Source organism: Pseudochaenichthys georgianus, unplaced genomic scaffold, assembly GCF_902827115.2.
Source record: "Pseudochaenichthys georgianus unplaced genomic scaffold, fPseGeo1.2 scaffold_645_arrow_ctg1, whole genome shotgun sequence".
In the NCBI taxonomy this organism is placed as follows: Eukaryota; Metazoa; Chordata; class Actinopteri; order Perciformes; family Channichthyidae; genus Pseudochaenichthys; species Pseudochaenichthys georgianus.
The window spans coordinates 135-21,236 of NW_027263201.1; the positions used below are offsets into that span (position 1 = coordinate 135).

Consider the following 21,102-nt stretch of genomic DNA (forward strand, 5'->3'; position numbering starts at 1 on the left):
AGTCTTCACCCTAAAGTTGCTAGGACACACACCACACACACAACACACCACACACACACACACACACACACACACACACACACACTCAGGGACAGTTTCATCCCACAGGCCATAAGAATGTTAAACACCTGAACTTTTGAAAGAACATTCATCCGTTTGCAACTTATATATATAAATATTCCAATTACTGTATATAGACTATTCTGCACTGTTTCTATTCTATTCTATTTACTTGTATTTTATCTGTTTTATGTGTTGCTCTGTTGGAGGAGCCTGGGACCTAAGATGTTCCTTATCATAACTACACTGTAGCTATGTACGGATGACAATAAAGGCCTTGAAACTTGAAACACACACACACACACACACACACACACACGTCGTATTTCTGTTCTGCTTTCTAAGCCTTCTCTTCTGTGCAGGCGATAAAGAAAGACACCGGCTTCTGGAGGGACTTTGGATTCGGGATGACTTGCCAGTACAGATCCGACTTCATCAATATCGGTAAATATTTGCAACGTCTTAGCGTGCAGGAATTCATGAACAGCGAGACTCTGAGACTTCCTCTCTTCCTCTGCTGAGCTAATAGTGGCAGAGAGCTTAATGGAGGACAACACAAATGGTTCAATATCGCTTTACTTCTCTCACCTGGGATTAAATCGCTCTGCAGGAGAGAAGCAGCCGCTGCACGGATTAGCATATCTCAAGTGTGTGTTGAGTGATACTGGCTCTCAGAAGGCATTTCAATCAATGTAGTTTCCCTCCAAAGTCACAGCAATTGAAGGAGTGTAGTGAACTTCAGAGGGGATTATGTCACACACACACACACACACACACGCACACACAACCATGTATACATCACTTCAGGGGACATTACATTGACTTACATGCATTTCCTGGAGACTTATCCTAACCTTAACCAAGTCTTCACCCTAAAATTAATCAGTCCCCATAAGGGAGGCGAGTCCCCACACGTGACTGTGTAAACAGATGTAGGTCCCCACAAGGATAGTAATTCTAGGCCACACACACACACACACACACACACACACACACACACACACACACACACACAGACTTCACATCCTTCAGAGCGTTATATGCGAGCATGTGTTAATTAATTTATGTAAATATGTCCCTGCATATGAATGTAATTTTTACTTTAAATTAAGGCTGCATAATTGCAGGAGTTTGGTACAGTAACTATGTAGAAACATCTGTGCCGATTCACCTATTTAAATAAACACAAATAATAATAATTTGTTTGTATAAATATCTTCATGTATTTATTTTTTTATTGCACACATATTATTTTTCAAATGTATTTTTATTTTATTGCACATTCTACTGAATTATTTTTAAAAGTGTTAATGCTAATTCTTACGTATTATTTTAATACTAGTATTTAATTAAGCATTTTTTCAACTAATCTTTTTTGACATTTTTATTCATTTATTGAATTTATTCTTTTTTTAAATAAATAAATACAAATAAATGGAACATTCCTTAAATTCTGTTGCAACATATCTTTGAGGCTTTGAGCGCTTTCACATAAAAAAAGAAACACATAATTTTCATCTCAAATTCCTGCTTCATCTGTTTGGCCTCGGGTTAAAAATGAAGATGGAGAGACGGACAGAATAATGAGAATAAAACAACGTGTGAGGAACTTGTCTTCTGACGTCTGTTTCTGCAGAATCTGTCCAGAACCCCCCCCCCCCCTCTCCCCCCTCTCTTTCTTCATGAAACAACAAACCGTGATTGTGATCGCAGGCTGTGAACTCTAATCAGGAAACCAATCAGCGACTTTAAGAGGAAACATGAATCACAGAGAAATGCATTTCTTAACGCCTCAAATCTCCATTTCACATGATAATTATAAGAAACGTTGTTTGTTTCGTGCTTTTCCTGCAAAGAAAACTGCTTTACAATCACGGAAAATAGACGAAATGAACATAAAAAACAAGATATAATTTTTTCATTAATGGGAAATAAGATTAAACCCACTTTAAATAATAGTGAAATAAGATGATAATCATAATAAGGTGAAAATAAGACTGATATAAGAAAAGTGCACACAGTGGATAAATGACAAAAAGGCTTAAAGAAACAAACGAATGAAACAAAAAGTGAAAATATATATAAATATGAGGGGTTGTATTTACTTAAACAAAAATAAATCCTTGTCTCTTCACTAAAAACGGGGATCAGACTTCCTTGGTATTTATTAGTCATTGCGCTTTGAAGGAGAAAATGTCTGTCATCAGTTTTTACTGTTCAAAAAACCTGCTTTTCCAACGCTGAGAAAAAACCCTCAATTCCACAAAGCCTGCCAGTTCAAGTCCAGCAGTGTGTGTGTGTGTGTGTGTGTGTGGGGGGGGGGGGGTGGTGTGGCCTAACATTACTATCCTTGTGGGGACCTAAATATGTTTACACAGTTACGTGTGGGGACCTCCCTTATGGGGACATAATGGAGGTCCCCACACAGGGTATCATTAATTTTAGGGTGAAGACTTGGTTAAGGTTAGGATCAGTCTCCAGGAAATGTGTGTGTGTGTGTGTGTGTGTGTGTGTGTGTGTGTGTGTGTGTGGTGTGTGTGTGTGTGTGTGTGTGTGTGTGTGTGTGTGTGTGTGTGTGTGTGTGTGTGTGTGTGTGTGTGTGTGTGTGTGTGTGTGTGTGTGTGTGTGTGTGTGTGTGTGTGTGTGTGTGTGTGTGTGTGTGTGTGTGTGTGTGTGTGTGTGTGTGTGTGTGTGTGTGTGTGTGTGTGTGTGTGTGTGTGTGTGTGTGTGTGTGTGTGTGAGACACATAAACACACGACTTCCTGTTAGGTTTTTTCTTTATTTGCATAATGTCTCTAGTGTATATTTGTATTGCACATACTTCTTATGTTTACATTCAGATTTTACTTTAACTTATTATATTTTAAAAATATATATAATAATAATTATTATTATTATATATGTTTGTTATTTGTCTCGACTTGGAAATGCTCCGTATTGTCTTCTGTGGATATGTGACAGTGTACTTGTATGCACTTGTCTTGTAAATAAAAATAACAAAAATAAAAACGCCTACATTACTCCCCCTCTGCTCTTTCCCCTGCAGGCGGTTTTGACATCGACATCAAAGGCTGGGGGGGTGAAGACGTGCACCTGTACAGGAAGTACCTGCACAGTAACCTTCTGGTGGTTCGAGCCCCGTCCCGAGGGCTTTTCCACCTGTGGCACGAGAAACACTGCGCCGACGAACTGCCGCCCGATCAATATCGCATGTGCATGCAATCAAAAGCCATGAACGAGGCATCGCACGGCCAACTGGGGATGCTCTTCTTCAGGCAGGAGATCGAAGCGCACCTCCGTAAACAGAAAAACCCCAAAAAGACATGAGGATGGAGAAAATGGCTGGATTATTGATCACCGAAATGACTGCAAAACGTTGAAATAACGCAGATGAATTCAACTGATCTGAACTGTATCAGGTTTTTAAAAGGAATGGTTAATTGACATCTTGGAAAATATAGCTTCTTGCTGAGAGTTAGCTAATAAGATAACTCTCTTGTGTCTGAAGGCTACATATTGAGCTACAGCTAGCATGCAATTAGCTTAGCATAAAGACTTTTACATCTCTAATCCGAAAACAAAAAGTGTAAAAATGGCAAATGAGTGAGATAAGGTTCACTCTTATGTCTGTATGCTAAAAAGTGAGCTAGAGTTAGCAGGTAATTAGCTTAGCATAAATAATGTTACATCTCTCTGTAAGATAAGATTCACTCTAATGTCCGATCTCTACACATTGAGCTAGAGTTAGCAGGTCATTAGCTTAGCATAAATAATGTTACATCTCTCTGTAAGATAAGATTCACTCTAATGTCCGATCTCTACACATTGAGCTAGAGTTAGCTTAGCTTAGCATAAAGACAACGGGAACCAGCTAGCTTGCAAAAAGCTACACACACAAGTTGAAGTGTAGAAATAACACTTTCTTATTTTTCTTTGCTGGGAACCTATAGTTATTGTTAGACCTATTGCTAGCAGCTCATTAGCATAGCTTAGCATAAAAGACTGGAAGTCTTTCAAAGCAAAATGCTTGTATTTTTTCTGTAGTTGTGTGCTGGAAGATCTCAGAGAGAAAGAATATATTGACACTATTCTAATTCCTGGGTGCTAAATATAGACCTAGAATTAGCAGGTAATTAGCTTAGCATAAAGGTGGGAAACATGCGGTCAGTGCTAGGTAAAAGCGAAGTGTAAATATCACACATTTTGAGAGTGAGATAGGATTAACACTAGTATGACGTCTGTAAGCTAAATCTAGAGCGAGCTAGTATTTAGCTTAGCTTAGCATAAAGACTAAAAACAGGGAAATAGCTAGCCTGAAAAAGCTGCATACATTTCACATCCGAAGTAAAACATATGTGGTTTATTGCTGTTAATAGTCCGCAATAGAAAAATATATTTAGCTTTCTTTGTGGAACACACAGTTAGTTGTTTCCCCTCTGATTCCAGTCTTTATGCTAAGCTAAGCTAACTAACTCTCGCTTTAGCTTCATATCTAGGTCATCTAACTCTCCACAAGAAAGCAAATCTTTCCCAAAATGTGAAACGATTCCTTCATCGTAAAATGTGAAGACTTTCTTTTTACTTTTCAACGACTCGGAGCACTTGAAAGGACAACAGAAGATTCAGATGAATAAAAAAAAGACTTGAGGAATTCGTCGACGCAACTGGAGTCGGACATTGTTAATTTCCTGTCTGAAAACATCTGTAATTTAATGTTTGATTTGTATTTTCCTCTGTAGCTCCAACTCATGTACATGCTGTTTTCTGTCTGACTCTGAACTATGTGCCTTGTGTGAAAAAAACCTGCATTTTTTACTTGTAGGGAAACAGTGCCACCTAGTGGACTGAAAATGAGCAACACGTCTGCATTAAAAACAATGAAGGACTTGCCTTTAATGGCTTTGTAAAACATATTTTTATAAATTATTCATTCCTTTTTATTTATGTTTGTTCTTATTTGTAAATGCCACCATGTATTAGGAGCATTATTGGATGCAGACAGTATTCTGTGTGGGTCTAAAAACATGCATTTGTCAGTAAAATAAAAAAAAATCTCAATAAGCCTTTGAAATATCACACGTATGTTTTAAAGCCCAATAAATATGTAAAATAGGTTTATTTTTAAAAGGTTTAATTAAAAAAAAGTGACTTATTTGTGCTTTTTGTCACATGTTCTGGTTGCATACTGGATATATTAAGATAAAGGGTTATTGACTGGCAGGGTAACGACGCTGACGATGGCTTAAAAAGTCAGAATTGATATTTTGTCAATTAAGCGTGTTTAGCAGTCGCAGAAACTGGAGATGTTTTAAAATATCTGCCTCTTTTGTTCATTTGAATGACTTTGAAATGTAATTTTCGAGTTGAATAAAAACATATTTGTGCATTAAGTGTGTTATTATGAATGTGTGTTTAATCCTTAAGGACGATGTAAGACAGACAATATCGTTGATAGAGGGCCATATGTCCATTTACCATTTAAACAAAGGAGGCCAATGGATGCGTTTCAGGCAGGGGATCACAGGGATTTTAGCCTCTGCAGACCATTTACATGCACTAAAACCTAAATAACACACTAAAGGAAAGGGAACATCCTAAAAAGCATAATAGGGACTTTTTAATATACCCGTGTAATTATATCCGTTTCCTTAGTGTAATTTAACCTTCAAGCCACTAGATGGGGTCAGTGTTGTGATAATAATGTTCCTATATCTTCCTGTTCCTGAGGTGTACAAAAATACTGCAATTAGTGTACATTTACTGAGCTCTTTACACTAAAGTTTGTTTTACTAAAAGTTGTAAAATAATCTAACAAATAACAGTTTTTAAATGCTCGTGCATAAAACAAAAAAATTAGAATCAAAATCAACGTCGTTGCTAATCATTGACTTATCAAACAATGTGAGAAATAAATAAAAATTCTTAAAAACAATTGAATTATGTAGACTAACTAGTAATTCAAGAATTCAATACCTAAACTAAATTAATATTAAGTAGGTATGGGGACTGATAGTGAATGAACTAATAACTATACTAATAATATGCATATTTTTAATTTTTAAAGCAGTTTTAAACTGGGAACAATTCTGTCTTCTAGCTTCAATTGGATTTATTTTTATCTGACACTCCACAAAAAACAAATATGAATTAAAATAATTTGGAAAGGATATTTCCTTATTTACTGGTAAAAAAAAGTAAAGTAAATAATGAACATGTAATAATAATAATTAATAATGTTTTGTGTTATCTTCTTTTTAAAACATGAAAATAAGATACTGTCAAAATTCTAAAAATTAAATAAAGATTAGTTCACAAACCAGGATACTTCCCAATTTCCCCACTGGCCCCTGAACGCACCACCAGGGCCGCGCAGCCTCCGTCGACACCGGATTTGTTCTGGTTAGTTCCGCGTGCACCCTCAGACACCGGCTACACACATTACACACACACGCATACACGCACACACCGAACCGGGAACAGGTGTGTGTTTTTCAGGACAATCTTCCCGTGTGGGTTCGTTTGTTTTACTCTGCCATGCGGCGCGTCGTGCGGAGTTATCAGCTGTTCTGCCAATCCCCGCCTTGCAACACAATAACAAACAACAACAAATGCTCCTCTTGATGTGTCCTGCAGTTCCGTTGTTTCTTCTCCAGGGTGCGGACGGGTTATTGTATTTTTGCACCATTTGCTGACATTTTTCTGATCGGAAATAAACTCCACCCCCACCCACCTTACTGCCGCTGTTCGTACCCGGAGAAGAGGCTTCATTTGCGGCAGAGACAGACAGGAGGCAACATGTTCGAGGCGAGAGCAATCCCCTTCGTGCTGCTCGACATAACATGTCTCATCCTGGGTATGTTATTTCATTTATATTCTGTATTATTTACTCGCTGTGTGCCGCTGCTGTAATCCGATTTAAAGGGTTGATATTTAATCCTGCTGTTTGGATAGTGGTGGGGAACGGGAGTTTATTTTAACCTCTAAATGAACCACTTATCTAATATAATGTGTGTTGTATTTGTGATAGTGTGTGGTGTGTTTTTGAAGTGTTTCTCCTTCATTACTGTTCGTTATTTATGACCTGTGCGTTGTTTCCTTTCTGTTCAATGAGTGCGGCTCCAAAGTCTGTTGCAGTTCGGCGCTGTCAGATGTTTAGAGGCACTTAGGGTTAAACAGTAATCTGTATTGAGTGCAACTGGACGTGATGATGCCGTCCAGCCCTGAGTTCCTCTCCTCCACATTATATTCATTTTATTGAAGCTCTTAATGCTCATTTAATAAAGCAAGCTTTGAGATGGAATCTGTCTTCTTCTCGTGTTATAATATATCTATTGTTAATTACATTGATAGTTATACCGTTTTTTCCGCTTTATTTTGAAATACATACTTTATGTTTTGGTCATGTATGAACTTTGCCTTTTTAAAAATGTATTTTGGAAATTGGTACATTTGTAATACTGTTTACAAACTGGGAGCTGAAGTCCTTCCGAGTCAAACTTCTCTGTTTTACCATAAGTTTCTTAGAAAGAAGTCTTTCAGTAAACAGCAGAGGTGTATAAGTACTCAGATCTTGTACTTGAGTAAAAGTAGAAGTACTCAGATCTTGTTCTTGAGTAAAAGTAGAAGTACTCAGATGTTGTACTTGAGTAAAAGTAGAAGTACTCAGATCTTGTACTTGAGTAAAAGTAGAAGTACTCAGATGTTGTACTTGAGTAAAAGTAGAAGTACTCAGATCTTGTTCTTGAGTAAAAGTAGAAGTACTCAGATGTTGTACTTGAGTAAAAGTAGAAGTACTCAGATCTTGAGTAAAAGTAGAAGTACTCAGATCTTGTACTTGAGTAAAAGTAGAAGTACTCAGATCTTGTTCTTGAGTAAAAGTAGAAGTACTCATATCTTGTACTTGAGTAAAAGTAGAAGTACTCAGATCTTGTACTTGAGTAAAAGTAGAAGTACTCAGATCTTGTACTTGAGTAAAAGTAGAAGTACTCAGATCTGGTACTTGAGTTAAAGTAGAAGTACTCAGCTCTTGTTCTTGAGTTAAAGTAGAAGTACTCAGATCTTGTTCTTGAGTAAAAGTAGAAGTACTCAGATCTAGTACTTGAGTAAAAGTAGAAGTACTCAGATCTTGTTCTTGAGTAAAAGTAGAAGTACTCAGATCTTCTACTTGAGTAAAAGTAGAAGTACTCAGATCTTGTTCTTAAGTAAAAGTAGAAGTACTCATATCTTGTACTTGAGTAAAAGTAGAAGTACTCAGATCTTGTACTTGAGTAAAAGTAGAAGTACTCAGATCTTGTACTTGAGTAAAAGTAGAAGTACTCAGATCTGGTACTTGAGTTAAAGTAGAAGTACTCAGCTCTTGTTCTTGAGTTAAAGTAGAAGTACTCAGATCTTGTTCTTGAGTAAAAGTAGAAGTACTCAGATCTAGTACTTGAGTAAAAGTAGAAGTACTCAGATCTTGTTCTTGAGTAAAAGTAGAAGTACTCAGATCTTGTTCTTGAGTAAAAGTAGAAGTACTCAGATCTTCTACTTGAGTAAAAGTAGAAGTACTCAGATCTTGTACTTGAGTAAAAGTAGAAGTACCAGAGTGTAGGAATACTCTGTTACAGTAAAAGTCCTGTATTCAAAATGTTCCTCAAGTGAAAGTAGAAAAGTATTCTCATCTAAATATAGTGAAAGACAGTGAAAGTAGTCGTTGTGCAGATTGGTCCATTTCAGAATAATATATATGATATGTTTTATAAAGATTGATCATGAAAGTGTTCTCAAAGCTGGTGAAGGTGCAGCTAGTCTGAAGTACTTTGTAGACTGCAGGGTAGCTGGTGGATTTACTCCAGGTGGAACTAAAGGCTGATTCAACACTTGGTTAGATTTCACATCCTTCATCCAGATCTGTGAAGTAACTAAAGGTATTAAATACATGTAGTGGAGTACAAGTACACCATGTACCTCTGAACTGTAGTGGAGTAGAAGTACACAGCAGCAACACATTGAAATACTCAAGTACAAGTACCTCTGTATCTCACATGAAAGAGAAGTGTCCTCTCCAGAAGAGCGAAGCAGAAACTGGATTAGACGCAGATTAGATTATTTGGAGTAATCTGCGTTCAGACTGAAACCTTCACGACGGCATGTGACATCTTAACATGCACATACTTCTACGCTCGATACGTGCGAGACGGAAGATATATGTATGTGTAAGAAGACGTTTTTAGAGAGTACTTGTACATGGACAAGTGAGTTTGGCGAAGTAGAACATTTGGGGCCACTGGAATCTTCTTCTTCTTCGGCATCGTATTTTACATTTCCCCACGGTTTTACGACACCGCCGACGTAAGTGAGCGGTGAGATTGCACTGCATCACACATGGGGTATCGTTTGGATTTTAACGATTCCCGTTCTGCTTTTCGATTCCGGTTCTTTGAGAGGGTAAACATAAGTCCCATTCCAAACTGGGAGAAAAATATATTGATGAAAACATGAAGTCAAATCTCTTTTCCTATTTACAAATCACTTCATACGGTTGCATTTCTTACAGTTATTGAATATAATTATATAAAAATAATTGCGCAGTTAGTTCTAAGTGGTGCAGTTTGAGATGTACACTTGGCCCAGTGTCCTCTGACGTTACAAAGCAAGCTGCCCGTGAGACACCGTCCAACCACACAGTCTGTCCAACACACCTGCTGCAACACACATGCTGCAACACACATGCTGCAACACACGTCCCGCAGCACACACGCTGCAACACACGTCCTGCAGCTGCTCACTGTTTGGAAAAGTAAATAAATAGTATTTTCATTTCCATAATGTACTTCCTATACCCTGCTTCATAAACAATACTGACGTCGCTGTGCTCCTCCGAGTCTGGGGGTCCGGGGAGGTGAGGACAGCGCGAGGACACACACAGGGAGGCTGCTTTCAAACCTTGCTGAAAAAACCCAGCTTGGACCAGTCAGTGGATATTAGGCTGGAGTGGTTTCGAGGGGTTTTGGACCCTTTAGCTGGCCAGGGTGGCTGGTTTAGATGGTTTAGCTGGTTTAGATGGTTTAGCTGGTTTAGATGGTTTAGCTGGCGCCAGCTAAACCATCTAAACCAGAGGTGCCCAGTACGTCGACCGGGGCAATGCTGGTAGACCGCGAGTCATTCATTAAAGTAAAAAAAATCAAGCTCCGTTAAAATAGACAAAACAGCTTTTGATCCCTCCTCCCTTGGCCTCCCTGCCACTTAATTCAGGAGTTTACTTGATTGACAGAAAAAGCGACCTATCGCTTTCCAGTCTGTTAACCCAGAATGCAAAGCGATATAACATCAGTCAAGTGCCGGGTAGTGATGGGAATTCCGGCTCTTCTTGGTGAGCCGGATGATTTGGCTCACCAAGAAGAGCCGGCTCTTTCGGCTCCCAAAGGGCTCTTCAGTTTACCACATATTATACCTTTTATAATTAAATCAAATGCCATGCCTCATTTCGCTCCATTTGCTCTTTCCAGCGCTGTTTTTGCAGGGGGCTGATTCTGTGAGCTGCAGCTGACCACGCCCCCCTGCGGTAGAGGGGAGCGTGCTCTGAGATCAGCTGCTAGGCTGCAGCAATTGTGCTACTTTGTGCACATTGTGCAAGCAACGATGTTTTCAAATCTGTAATCAAAAAGCTCCTCAAAAACACTATAGAAGCACCAGTACTCAGATCTTGTACTTGAGTAAAAGTAGAAGTCCTCACATCTTGTGCTTGAGTAAAAGTAGAAGTACTCAGATATTGTGCTTGAGTAAAAGTAGAAGTACTCAGATCTTGTACTTGAGTAAAAGTAGAAGTACTCAGATCTTGTGCTTGAGTAAAAGTAGAAGTACTCAGGTCTTGTGCTTGAGTAAAAGTAGAAGTACTCAGATATTGAGTAAAAGTAGAAGTACTCAGGTCTTGTTCTTGAGTAAAAGTAGAAGTACTCAGATCTTGTACTTGAGTAAAAGTAGAAGTACTCAGATCTTGTACTTGAGTAAAAGTAGAAGTACTCAGATCTTGTTCTTGAGTAAAAGTAGAAGTACTCAGATCTTGTACTTGAGTAAAAGTAGAAGTACTCAGATCTTGTACTTGAGTAAAAGTAGAAGTACTCAGATCTTGTACTTGAGTAAAAGTAGAAGTACTCAGATCTTGTGCTTGAGTAAAAGTAGAAGTACTCAGATATTGAGTAAAAGTAGAAGTACTCAGATCTTGTTCTTGAGTAAAAGTAGAAGTACTCAGATCTTGTACTTGAGTAAAAGTAGAAGTACTCAGATCTTGTTCTTGAGTAAAAGTAGAAGTACTCAGATCGTGTACTTGAGTAAAAGTAGAAGTACCAGAGTGTAGGAATACTCTGTCACAGTAAAAGTCCTGCATTCAAAATGTTCCTCAAGTGAAAGTAGAAAGTATTCTCATCTAAATATAGTGAAAGACAGTGAAAGTAGTCGTTGTGCAGATTGGTCCATTTCAGAATAATATATATGATATGTTTTATAATGATTGATCATGAAAGTGTTCTCAGAGCTGGTGAAGGTGCAGCTAGTCTGAAGTACTTTGTAGACTGCAGGGTAGCTGGTGGAGGTGCAGCTAGTCTGAAGTACTTTGTAGACTGCAGGGTAGCTGGTGAAGGTGCAGCTAGTCTGAAGTACTTTGTAGACTGCAGGGTAGCTGGTGGATTCACTCCAGGTGGAACTAAAGTCTGATTCAACACCTGATTATATTTCACATCCTTCATCCAGATCTGAGAAGTAACTAAAGGTATAATGTTACAAAGATGGCCTCTGTGATCCTCTAACATCATAAACTTCTATCTGACAGGTTTGGACACCGATGCTGGACCCCCTCCTCTCTTTGTCTCCAGCCCCTCCCTCTGTTTCTGTGTCTAACTGCTCCCGATGTCTCGCTCCACAGGGGGTCTGCCTCTGGCGGCCTTTAACCTGGGTAAAGTGGTCCCCTACCAGAGGGGCTTTTTCTGTACCGACGACAGCCTCAGATACCCGTTCCACTCGAGCACGGTCACCTCCACCGTGCTCTACACCGTGGGCTTCACGCTGCCCATTGGCTGCGTAAGTAGGAGGCGTTCAAGGACTCAAGTTGGCTCGTTCATCGCAGGTGGAGGAGCATTTGCACTTTGTGGTGGTCTATAGGCTCAAACACATGTAGGAAGGGGACGATACGAACGCTTCACGTCAGGGGTGTCCAACTAAATGTCTTCATAAGTAACTACGTCTGAAAGCAGAAGTCTAGGGCAAATAATTGCAAGTATCTTCAGTGAGAATGTCACAAAATGAGATGCATTGTGGGAAATGTAGTTTATGGGCATCGTGACTATATTTTGGATTTTTGCCCCAATTTAAATCCTATATATATTAATTCATATCGTCCCTTCCACGTGTGAAGCAACCACTTTTTTTCATTTATTTTTTTAACTAGACTTCCTGCGATGGCGAGTCAACTTGCGAAATAATGAAATTTAAAAAAGAGTGTCATGCAGGATGTATTCAGCTCCCTGTGGGATAGGAATGACTCACAGTTCCTTGGTATTTATTTAGCTCTGTTTCTCATGTCAGTGTGAAGCTGGTGACCTTCATAGAGGCTCTGAAGGGCGTGTTGGAAAAGCTGAAGGCAAAGGAGGATGTCCACTTTAAAGAATTCATACACACACAGAAAAAGTACATACTGAACATGAGCAGGAGAGGACTCTTTAAAGTAGAGACACTACATACTGATATACACCTGAACATCAGCAGGAGAGGACTCTTTAAAGTAGAGACACTACATACTGATATACACCTGAACATCAGCAGGAGAGGACTCTTTAAAGTAGAGACACTACATACTGATATACACCTGAACATCAGGAGGAGAGGACTCTTTAAAGTAGAGACACTACATACTGATATACACCTGAACATCAGCAAGAGAGGACTCTTTAAAGTAGAGACACTACATACTGATATACACCTGAACATCAGCAGGAGAGGACTCTTTAAAGTAGAGACACTACATACTGATATACACCTGAACCTCAGCAGGAGAGGACTCTTTAAAATAGAGACACTACATACTGATATACACCTGAACATCAGCAGGAGAGGACTCTTTAAAGTAGAGACACTACATACTGATATACACCTGAACATCAGCAGGAGAGAACTCTTTAAAGTAGAGACACTACATACTGATATACACCTGAACATCAGCAGGAGAGGACTCTTTAAAGTAGAGACACTACATACTGATATACACCTGAACATCAGCAGGAGAGGACTCTTTAAAGTCGAGACACTACACACTGACACACACCTGAACATCAGCAGGAGAGGACTCTTTAAAGTAGAGACACTACATACTGATATACACCTGAACATCAGCAGGAGAGGACTCTTTAAAGTAGAGACACTACATACTGATATACACCTGAACATCAGCAGGAGAGGACTCTTTAAAGTAGAGACACCACATACTGATATACACCTGAACATCAGCAGGAGAGGACTCTTTAAAGTAGAGACACTACATACTGATATACACCTGAACATCAGCAGGAGGGGACTCTTTAAAGTAGAGACACTACATACTGATATACACCTGAACATCAGCAGGAGAGGACTCTTTAAAGTAGAGACACTACATGCTGATATACACCTGAACATCAGCAGGAGAGAACTCTTTAAAGTAGAGACACTACATACTGATATACACCTGAACATCAGCAGGAGAGGACTCTTTAAAGTAGAGATACTACATGCTGATATACACCTGAACATCAGCAGGAGAGGACTCTTTAAAGTAGAGACACTACATACTGATATACACCTGAACATCAGCAGGAGAGGACTCTTTAAAGTAGAGACTCTACATACTGATATACACCTGAACATCAGGAGGAGAGGACTCTTTAAAGTAGAGACACTAAATACTGATATACACCTGAACATCAGCAGGAGGAGAGGACTCTTTAAAGTAGAGACACTACATACTGATATACACCTCAACATCAGCAGGAGAGGACTCTTTAAAGTAGAGACACTACATACTGATATACACCTGAACATCAGCAGGAGAGGACTCTTTAAAGTAGAGACACTAAATACTGATATACACCTGAACATCAGCAGGAGAGGACTCTTTAAAGTAGAGACACTACATACTGATATACACCTGAACATCAGCAGGAGAGGACTCTTTAAAGTAGAGACACTACATACTGATATACACCTGAACATCAGCAGGAGAGGACTCTTTAAAGTAGAGACACTACATACTGATATACACCTGAACATCAGCAGGAGAGGACTCTTTAAAGTAGAGACACTACATACTGATATACACCTGAACATCAGCAGGAGAGGACTCTTTAAAGTAGAGACACTACATACTGATATACACCTGAACATCAGCAGGAGAGGACTCTTTAAAGTAGAGACACTACATACTGATACACACCTGAACATCAGCAGGAGAGGACTCTTTAAAGTAGAGACACTACATCCAGTGTCACTTTCTTGGAGAGAAAATGTCTCCTCTCTGCTCTAATGTCTCTCTCTAACTCGTCTCTCAACATAACCGTTCCTTTTTCCCGTGCCAACGTTAACCACTAATATTTGCATCCTGGCGTTCCTGATAGTTGGCGACGTTCCCGCTAACATCACTGCACACTGTTGCATCATGGGAAAAGATGGTCCAGCAGTGGCAAGTCTTTTTGTAACCTGTATATTTTGTCTTTTTTTTTGTCTCACTGCTTTCTCTGCCAGCCGGACTCCCCTTTGTTGTATTCACGGTGGCTCACAGTCCTTTCCGCCGAGGCTTTTTCTGTAACGATGACTCGATCAAGTTCCCTCTTAAAGAAGACACCATTTCCTATCAGTTGTTAGGAGGTGTCATGATTCCCGTCGCGGTGCTCACCGTAAGTGCATCTGGTTTGTTCGTGTTCTGCTCACTCCTGGCTCCTCTTCTGATTTCTGCCTGGCTGTCGTCTCGTGTTTCTCTAAATGCATGTCCTGCTGAATACATTGTTCTGTCGTCTTAAAGGATGCACGGTTTATCAAAGCTAATGACCGGGTTCTCCTGATCCTTTCTAACTTTTAGTTTCTGCACATATTAGTCAGCTCTCACTCGTTAAACCTCCATGTACGGATGAAATAACAAAAGGCTAAGACTTAGGAAGAAAAGATCAATTAAATCAAATCAAGTTTTATTTATAAAGCACATTTAAAAGTGATTTTTGCTCGAGCCAAAGTGCCGTACATGTAATAATAAGAACACTTTACTACAATCACAATAAAAGAAAATCATTTACAACAGAAATATAAAAACTAAAACACATGGAACAGCCAGGAGTCGTGCTCCGCTCTGACTAGAAGGCCAGGGAGAAGAAGTGAGGATTTAAAGCCCCAGGGTCCGGGCCGACCTCACGTGGAGGGGCAGAGGGTTCAGAGCCTGGGGCCAGCCGCTGCGAAGGCTCGGTGCCCTCGGGGTTTGAGCCTGGTCTTGGGCACTACCAGCAGCAGCTGATCAGCCGACCTTAAGGCTCTGCCTGGGGGGTAGCGCTGGAGGAGTTCGGCTTCATAGGAGGAGCCAGAACATTTAGGGCTTTGAAAACAAATAAAAGGATTTTAAAATCTATTCTGATCCGACTGGAAGCCGGTGCAGTGAGGCCAGAGTTGGGGTGATGGCCAATCAGAAGACGTGCAGCTGCGTTCTGAACTAGCTGCAGGCGTCTAATTGAGGCCTGGTCCTCCATACCCACACACAGAGCGCTGCCGTAATCCAGCCTCGTGGTCACCAAGGCGTTGATAACCCTTTCCAGGTCTTTGAGAGATAAAAACGACTTGGTTTTAGCCACTTAAAAAGAAAGCAGGATTTACATTGTTACTCTATTGTTCTATAAAGTGAAGATTTGTTTTCCTCCGTTTGATGCGTGCTCTGAGAGAATGACTGAATGCTGTTGAAAAACCTAATAAACAAAGTTTAAAAAAGATGAATTAAATCTAGCTGACATCACACAGAAACAAACATATTAGATTTTCGAATATGTATTCAGTGTTTTAGTGAAGCTCAATCCATTAATGCTGTTTTTCAAATTGCACCGTGTCGTCATTCTCTAAAACTAAACAATGACACGCTTTCACCACATTAACGGATGCACTCACGGTCTCCCGTGGAAGAGAGATCGATGACCTCAAAGTACCCACACGAGTAGATGCTGCCAAGACAAGCCTTTCCCTCGTATGAAATCCTTTAAATTAACCATTTACATATATATTTATATATATATATATATATATATATATATCGTGCATCCAACGTAATAATGTATACCTGCTCCTTATTGCTTGCATCCTCCTAATTAACCCTGTGAGCTAACCTACTAACTGCGCGATGCATTCAATGTTTTCCAAACTCTTTAACGCTGCCCGAGGAAACAGAGAGGCGCCCGTTATTTGAAAAGCTCCGACCTTAACGCACTCTGCAGCTGCTGCAGGGAAGTCTGCAGAGAGAGGCAGATGAGGAACTCCTCCTCCTCAGAAGAAGAAGAAGAAGAAGAAGAAGAAGAAGAAGAAGAAGAAGAAGAAGAAGAAGAAGAAGAAGAAGAAGAAGAAGAAGAAGAAGAAGAAGAAGAAGAAGAAGAAGAAAAGCTGACGTAACCTTTGTCAGGAATGATAAAAATGTGAAAGCACTTAAAGACAGACTCAGCAGTTAGAGAGTGAACATATCCCTTTACTTTCTTAACTTAGCACCATCGCACAGAACAATAGTTCTACCATATAATTACGGAGCAAAGACGAGATGGCAATAGTCGAAAAGCGGTGCATTTATGAGTAAAAGAAGATCCACTATGTAAAAGAAAAATCATAAATTCTCTGAGATTAAAGTCAGATTCATACCAGAGAATATCCAGCTTTTTTCTTTTATATTGCTCCTTTTAAGCATTTTAATTAATTAATTAATTATGCATTCAATCTTTTATTTAAAGTTATATATTTATTTTTATATAATTATCTATTTTTTTTATTCACCAAAATCTTTCCTTGCAGGTTTTATCTCTAAATATGAATGAAAACAAGCTTCCATTCAATACGTACGAAACATATTAAAGTGAAGTGAAGCAGCTCAGTGACAAACGGACACCTTTAAACTTTATTGACACCCTTTTAACTTGACGATTTTAGAGATACAGGAGCTTCGAGGCAGAGTTTCTATTTCTGTTCGAATGAATATCCAGAAAACCCTCCGGCAGGAACCTATGAGTCATTGGTCAGTACACACACACACACACACACACACACACACACACACACACACACACACACACACACACACACACACACACACACACACACACACACACACACACACACACACACACACCACACACACACACACACACACACACACACACACACACACACACACACACACACACACACACACACACACACACCACACACACACACACACACACACACACACACACACCACACACACACACACAGGTTTTTAAATATTTTACTATGTCGTCCATCAAGTTAAAAGTGCTTATTAATTTAAATGGACATCCTCCGACTGCTTTCATATTTCCAACACATTTTACTGTCAGATGTGAAATCCTCGTTACGTTATAAAAACGAATTGTTCAAATTGTTTGTGATTCAACCCTTTGCTGTGTTTCTGAGCTTTACATCGATACCACTCTCTTATGTGCGCCTTAAATATGAAGTTACAATGAGCAGCTGATTAGCTTAGCTTAGCATAATGACTGTCTGTGAATAAGGGCAAACAGGTAGCCTCATTCACAAATTAAAATAAATACTGTGTATATAATCCAACTTTAAATAATGCTGCACGATTTGAAGAACTGTTAAATATAACAGAAGGGATATTTCTGCTGCTTTTGGTTTTAGCTATAAAACAAAAAATGAAAATGCATGTACACAAACAAAAGATTAGAGGCATTCCCTAAATCCCTACATTTTGATACGCCATATTACACGATGTGTTTATCATGCATTCTGATAATTATTAAAAAGCTAAATATTGTTCAGCAGAACCTTCTAAGCATCCTGATTAAACCTATATTTCTGGATGCTAGTCTCTATGCTAAGCTAAGTTATCTTTCATCTAACTAGACAACATGTGTTTACGTACAAGTTGACATCAAATTGACTTTAAAAAAAATCTATATACTGTGCAGCCTTACCTTTCACATCTCACTATTCAGCACGTTCTGGTTTCTTTACCTGTAGGCTACTCATCAGTCTTTATGCTAAGCTAACTAGCTGCAGGTGCTAGCGTAGCCACAGGAGAGCGGTATCGATCAATTTCGAATAAAATTGGTGTTAGATTCTGATTTTCTTTACCTTTTTAAATCTTTATTTTAGGACTGAGTAAGTGGAGATACAATGAGGGAATGTTTCAGGCTTTCTTGTTGACTTTTTTAATATTTCTGTACAATCCTCTAACCCTGACCCCCCCCCCCCCCCCCCCTCTTACAGATGGTTATTGGCGAGTGTCTTCTAGTTTATCTGGAGCACCTTAAGTCCAAGTCTTCTTACGGCAGCTACGTGTCGTGTGTTTACAAGGCGGTCGGGACCTTCCTGTTCGGCGCCGCTATGAGCCAGTCTCTGACGGACATCGCCAAATACTCCATCGGTCGTCTCAGGCCGCACTTCCTCGATGTCTGCAGACCGGACTGGAACCTCATCAACTGCTCAGTGGGCGATTACATCGAGACGTTCACCTGCCAAGGGGACGCCAAGATGGTCAACGAGGGCAGGTGTGTACTGTCCCTCATCATTTTTCATGTTTTATTTACTTATTTTACTCCGAGGACTCTTTAAAGTAGAGACACTACATACTGATCTACACCTGAACATCAGCAGGAGAGAACTCTTTAAAGTAGAGACACATACTGATATACACCTGAACATCAGCAGCAGAGGACTCTTTAAAGTAGAGACACTACATACTGATATACACCTGAACATCAGCAGGAGAGGACTCTTTAAAGTAGAGACACTACATACTGATATACACCTGAACATCAGCAGGAGAGGACTCTTTAAAGTAGAGACACTACATACTGATATACACCTGAACATCAGCAGGAGAGGACTCTTTAAAGTAGAGACACTACATACTGATATACACCTGAACATCAGCAGGAGAGAACTCTTTAAAGTAGAGACACATACTGATATACACCTGAACATCAGCAGCAGAGGACTCTTTAAAGTAGAGACACATACTGATATACACCTGAACATCAGCAGCAGAGGACTCTTTAAAGTAGAGACACTGCATACTGATATACACCTGAACATCAGCAGCAGAGGACTCTTTAAAGTATAGACACTACACACTGATATACACCTGAACATCAGCAGGAGAGGACTCTTTAAAGTAGAGACACTACACACTGATATACACCTGAACATCAGCAGCAGAGGACTCTTTAAAGTGGTAAGGTGGTAGAAGTCACTCAAGTTAACAGACTAATCCACTAATCGTTTCAGTCAGGTTGAAACAGACCGTTGTAATAAAACCTAACGAGCAAATTAAATAATAATGCCAACCTCTTTAAAACCTCTTAAACTGCAGGTTTGTTCGAGCTCAATATCTGTTTCGTAGAAAAATGTTTGTACCTTGCAAGTTGTACGATCTGTCGACCTTTAAGTACTCTGGCTTTCTTTACCTCTTATATGTAAACAAAACATCTAACAGCCTCTCTCCTGCTCGGGATGCTAATCTAACCCGAGGAGGAATCATATTTCAGTCATTTGATCCGTTCTCCTCCAGCTGCAGTTTATTATCTCGATCACACGTTAGAAACATGACATGAATCTAGAAAAAGCCCATGACGTCTGCCGGGCTTTATTCAAATACCCAGACTGCGGAGAGGGGAAGGGGCTCCGGGAAATAGGAACCATGGAGCGCCACGCCCTGGTAAACACCGAGCGGATAACACACTCCAACAACACACACTTTAACCTTCAGGCGGAACACGTTGGGGTCAGGAAACACACGGGAGACCAGCAGGAAGTGAGGACATGCTGCTGTACCGGGGAGCAGCTACATGTATTTTAGGTACTAGAAACCCTAGATGTAGAACAATGTCACAGCTTTACAACAGGCACCAAACTCCATTGACAAAAAGAATATACTAACATTGCAGGACACATACGTTGCTGGTGTTTTTGTACTGCCACCGGTTAGTTTTATTGTGTCATTGTGTGACTTTGGTGCTTTAAACGGGAAGTTTGGATTCACCACAATAACACGAAGAAAACAACATAATCAATGCATAGGTGGACAAGCATTACCTGTAGGGGTGGGCGATATTGAAAAATATGTTATCACGATATTTCCAGGCAGTATCACGATAGACGAGATATATCACGATATTTTTTCATGTCGGTTATTATGGTTATTTTTCAAGTTACTTAACAGAACAAGCACCGACAAGGTGACAGAAACTAAAGCAAAAAGGAGTAACAGACCAACATAGCATTTCAAGCTGGTTTTATTTCTGAAATGAAACCCTGAATGAACAAGTGAGCAGTGAACATCAATAAACATGAAAAGGAGGGTAAAACATAACTAAGTAAAACATCAATGAGGAAAAGTCAGTGCCAAACAATTCAAATGTAAACTTTAGAGTAGACTTGAAGTGTAATAAAAGACTTTAGCATAACTGAAGGGAAAAACATAAAACGCCACAGCGTCAGTTATGTCTTTCCACCTAGTCTTTTCATACGGAGCCCCTTTATGAAATGCCTGCCCTATGGTCGCTCGCTGCAAAGCAAGGGGGCGGGGACTTTGGGAGCGTGTCAAACAACTCGGACTGAACGCAAGCAGAGGTGCGCTGACATTGTGAAATCGATCTGGCTTGATATATGGTGAAATTAAAATCAGTAGGTGAGGCTGGGGGAGCGGGAGGGGAAGAGGCTCTCCGTCCGCTGTCATAGCCCCCTGCGCCGCGCACGGAGAGCCTCTTCCCCTCCCGCTATTTTTTTTTTTTTTTTTTTTTATCACGATAGGACGATATCTCT

The 21,102-nt window shown here is 39.8% G+C and overlaps 2 protein-coding genes across 4 annotated transcripts in view; both read left to right on the forward strand.

The window, feature by feature from the left end:
* Positions 1 to 317: 317 nt before the first annotated feature.
* On the forward strand, positions 318 to 5,450 carry LOC117443633 (chondroitin sulfate N-acetylgalactosaminyltransferase 1-like). Its single transcript, XM_034079538.2, has 2 exons — positions 318 to 504; positions 3,107 to 5,450. Exons 1-2 carry the CDS (start codon positions 468 to 470, stop codon positions 3,385 to 3,387), a joined length of 318 nt encoding a protein of 105 aa, XP_033935429.1. The 5' UTR covers positions 318 to 467; the 3' UTR covers positions 3,388 to 5,450.
* A 1,002-nt stretch (positions 5,451 to 6,452) lies between these two features.
* The window catches only part of plpp1a (phospholipid phosphatase 1a), a 30,567-nt gene continuing 15,917 nt past the window's right edge, over positions 6,453 to 21,102 (forward strand). The window contains exons 1-4 of one of the 3 annotated variants that reach the window (XM_071202628.1): positions 6,453 to 6,913; positions 14,806 to 14,957; positions 16,527 to 16,694; positions 18,547 to 18,827. In XM_071202628.1, coding sequence (XP_071058729.1) covers positions 6,856 to 6,913; positions 14,806 to 14,957; positions 16,527 to 16,694; positions 18,547 to 18,827 — 659 coding nt within the window. In that variant the 5' untranslated portion in view covers positions 6,453 to 6,855. Of the gene's footprint in view, positions 6,914 to 11,959; positions 12,115 to 14,805; positions 14,958 to 16,526; positions 16,695 to 18,546; positions 18,828 to 21,102 lie in introns of all 3 variants that reach the window. The other 2 variants (XM_034079542.2, XM_034079541.2) reach the window with 2 other exon arrangements.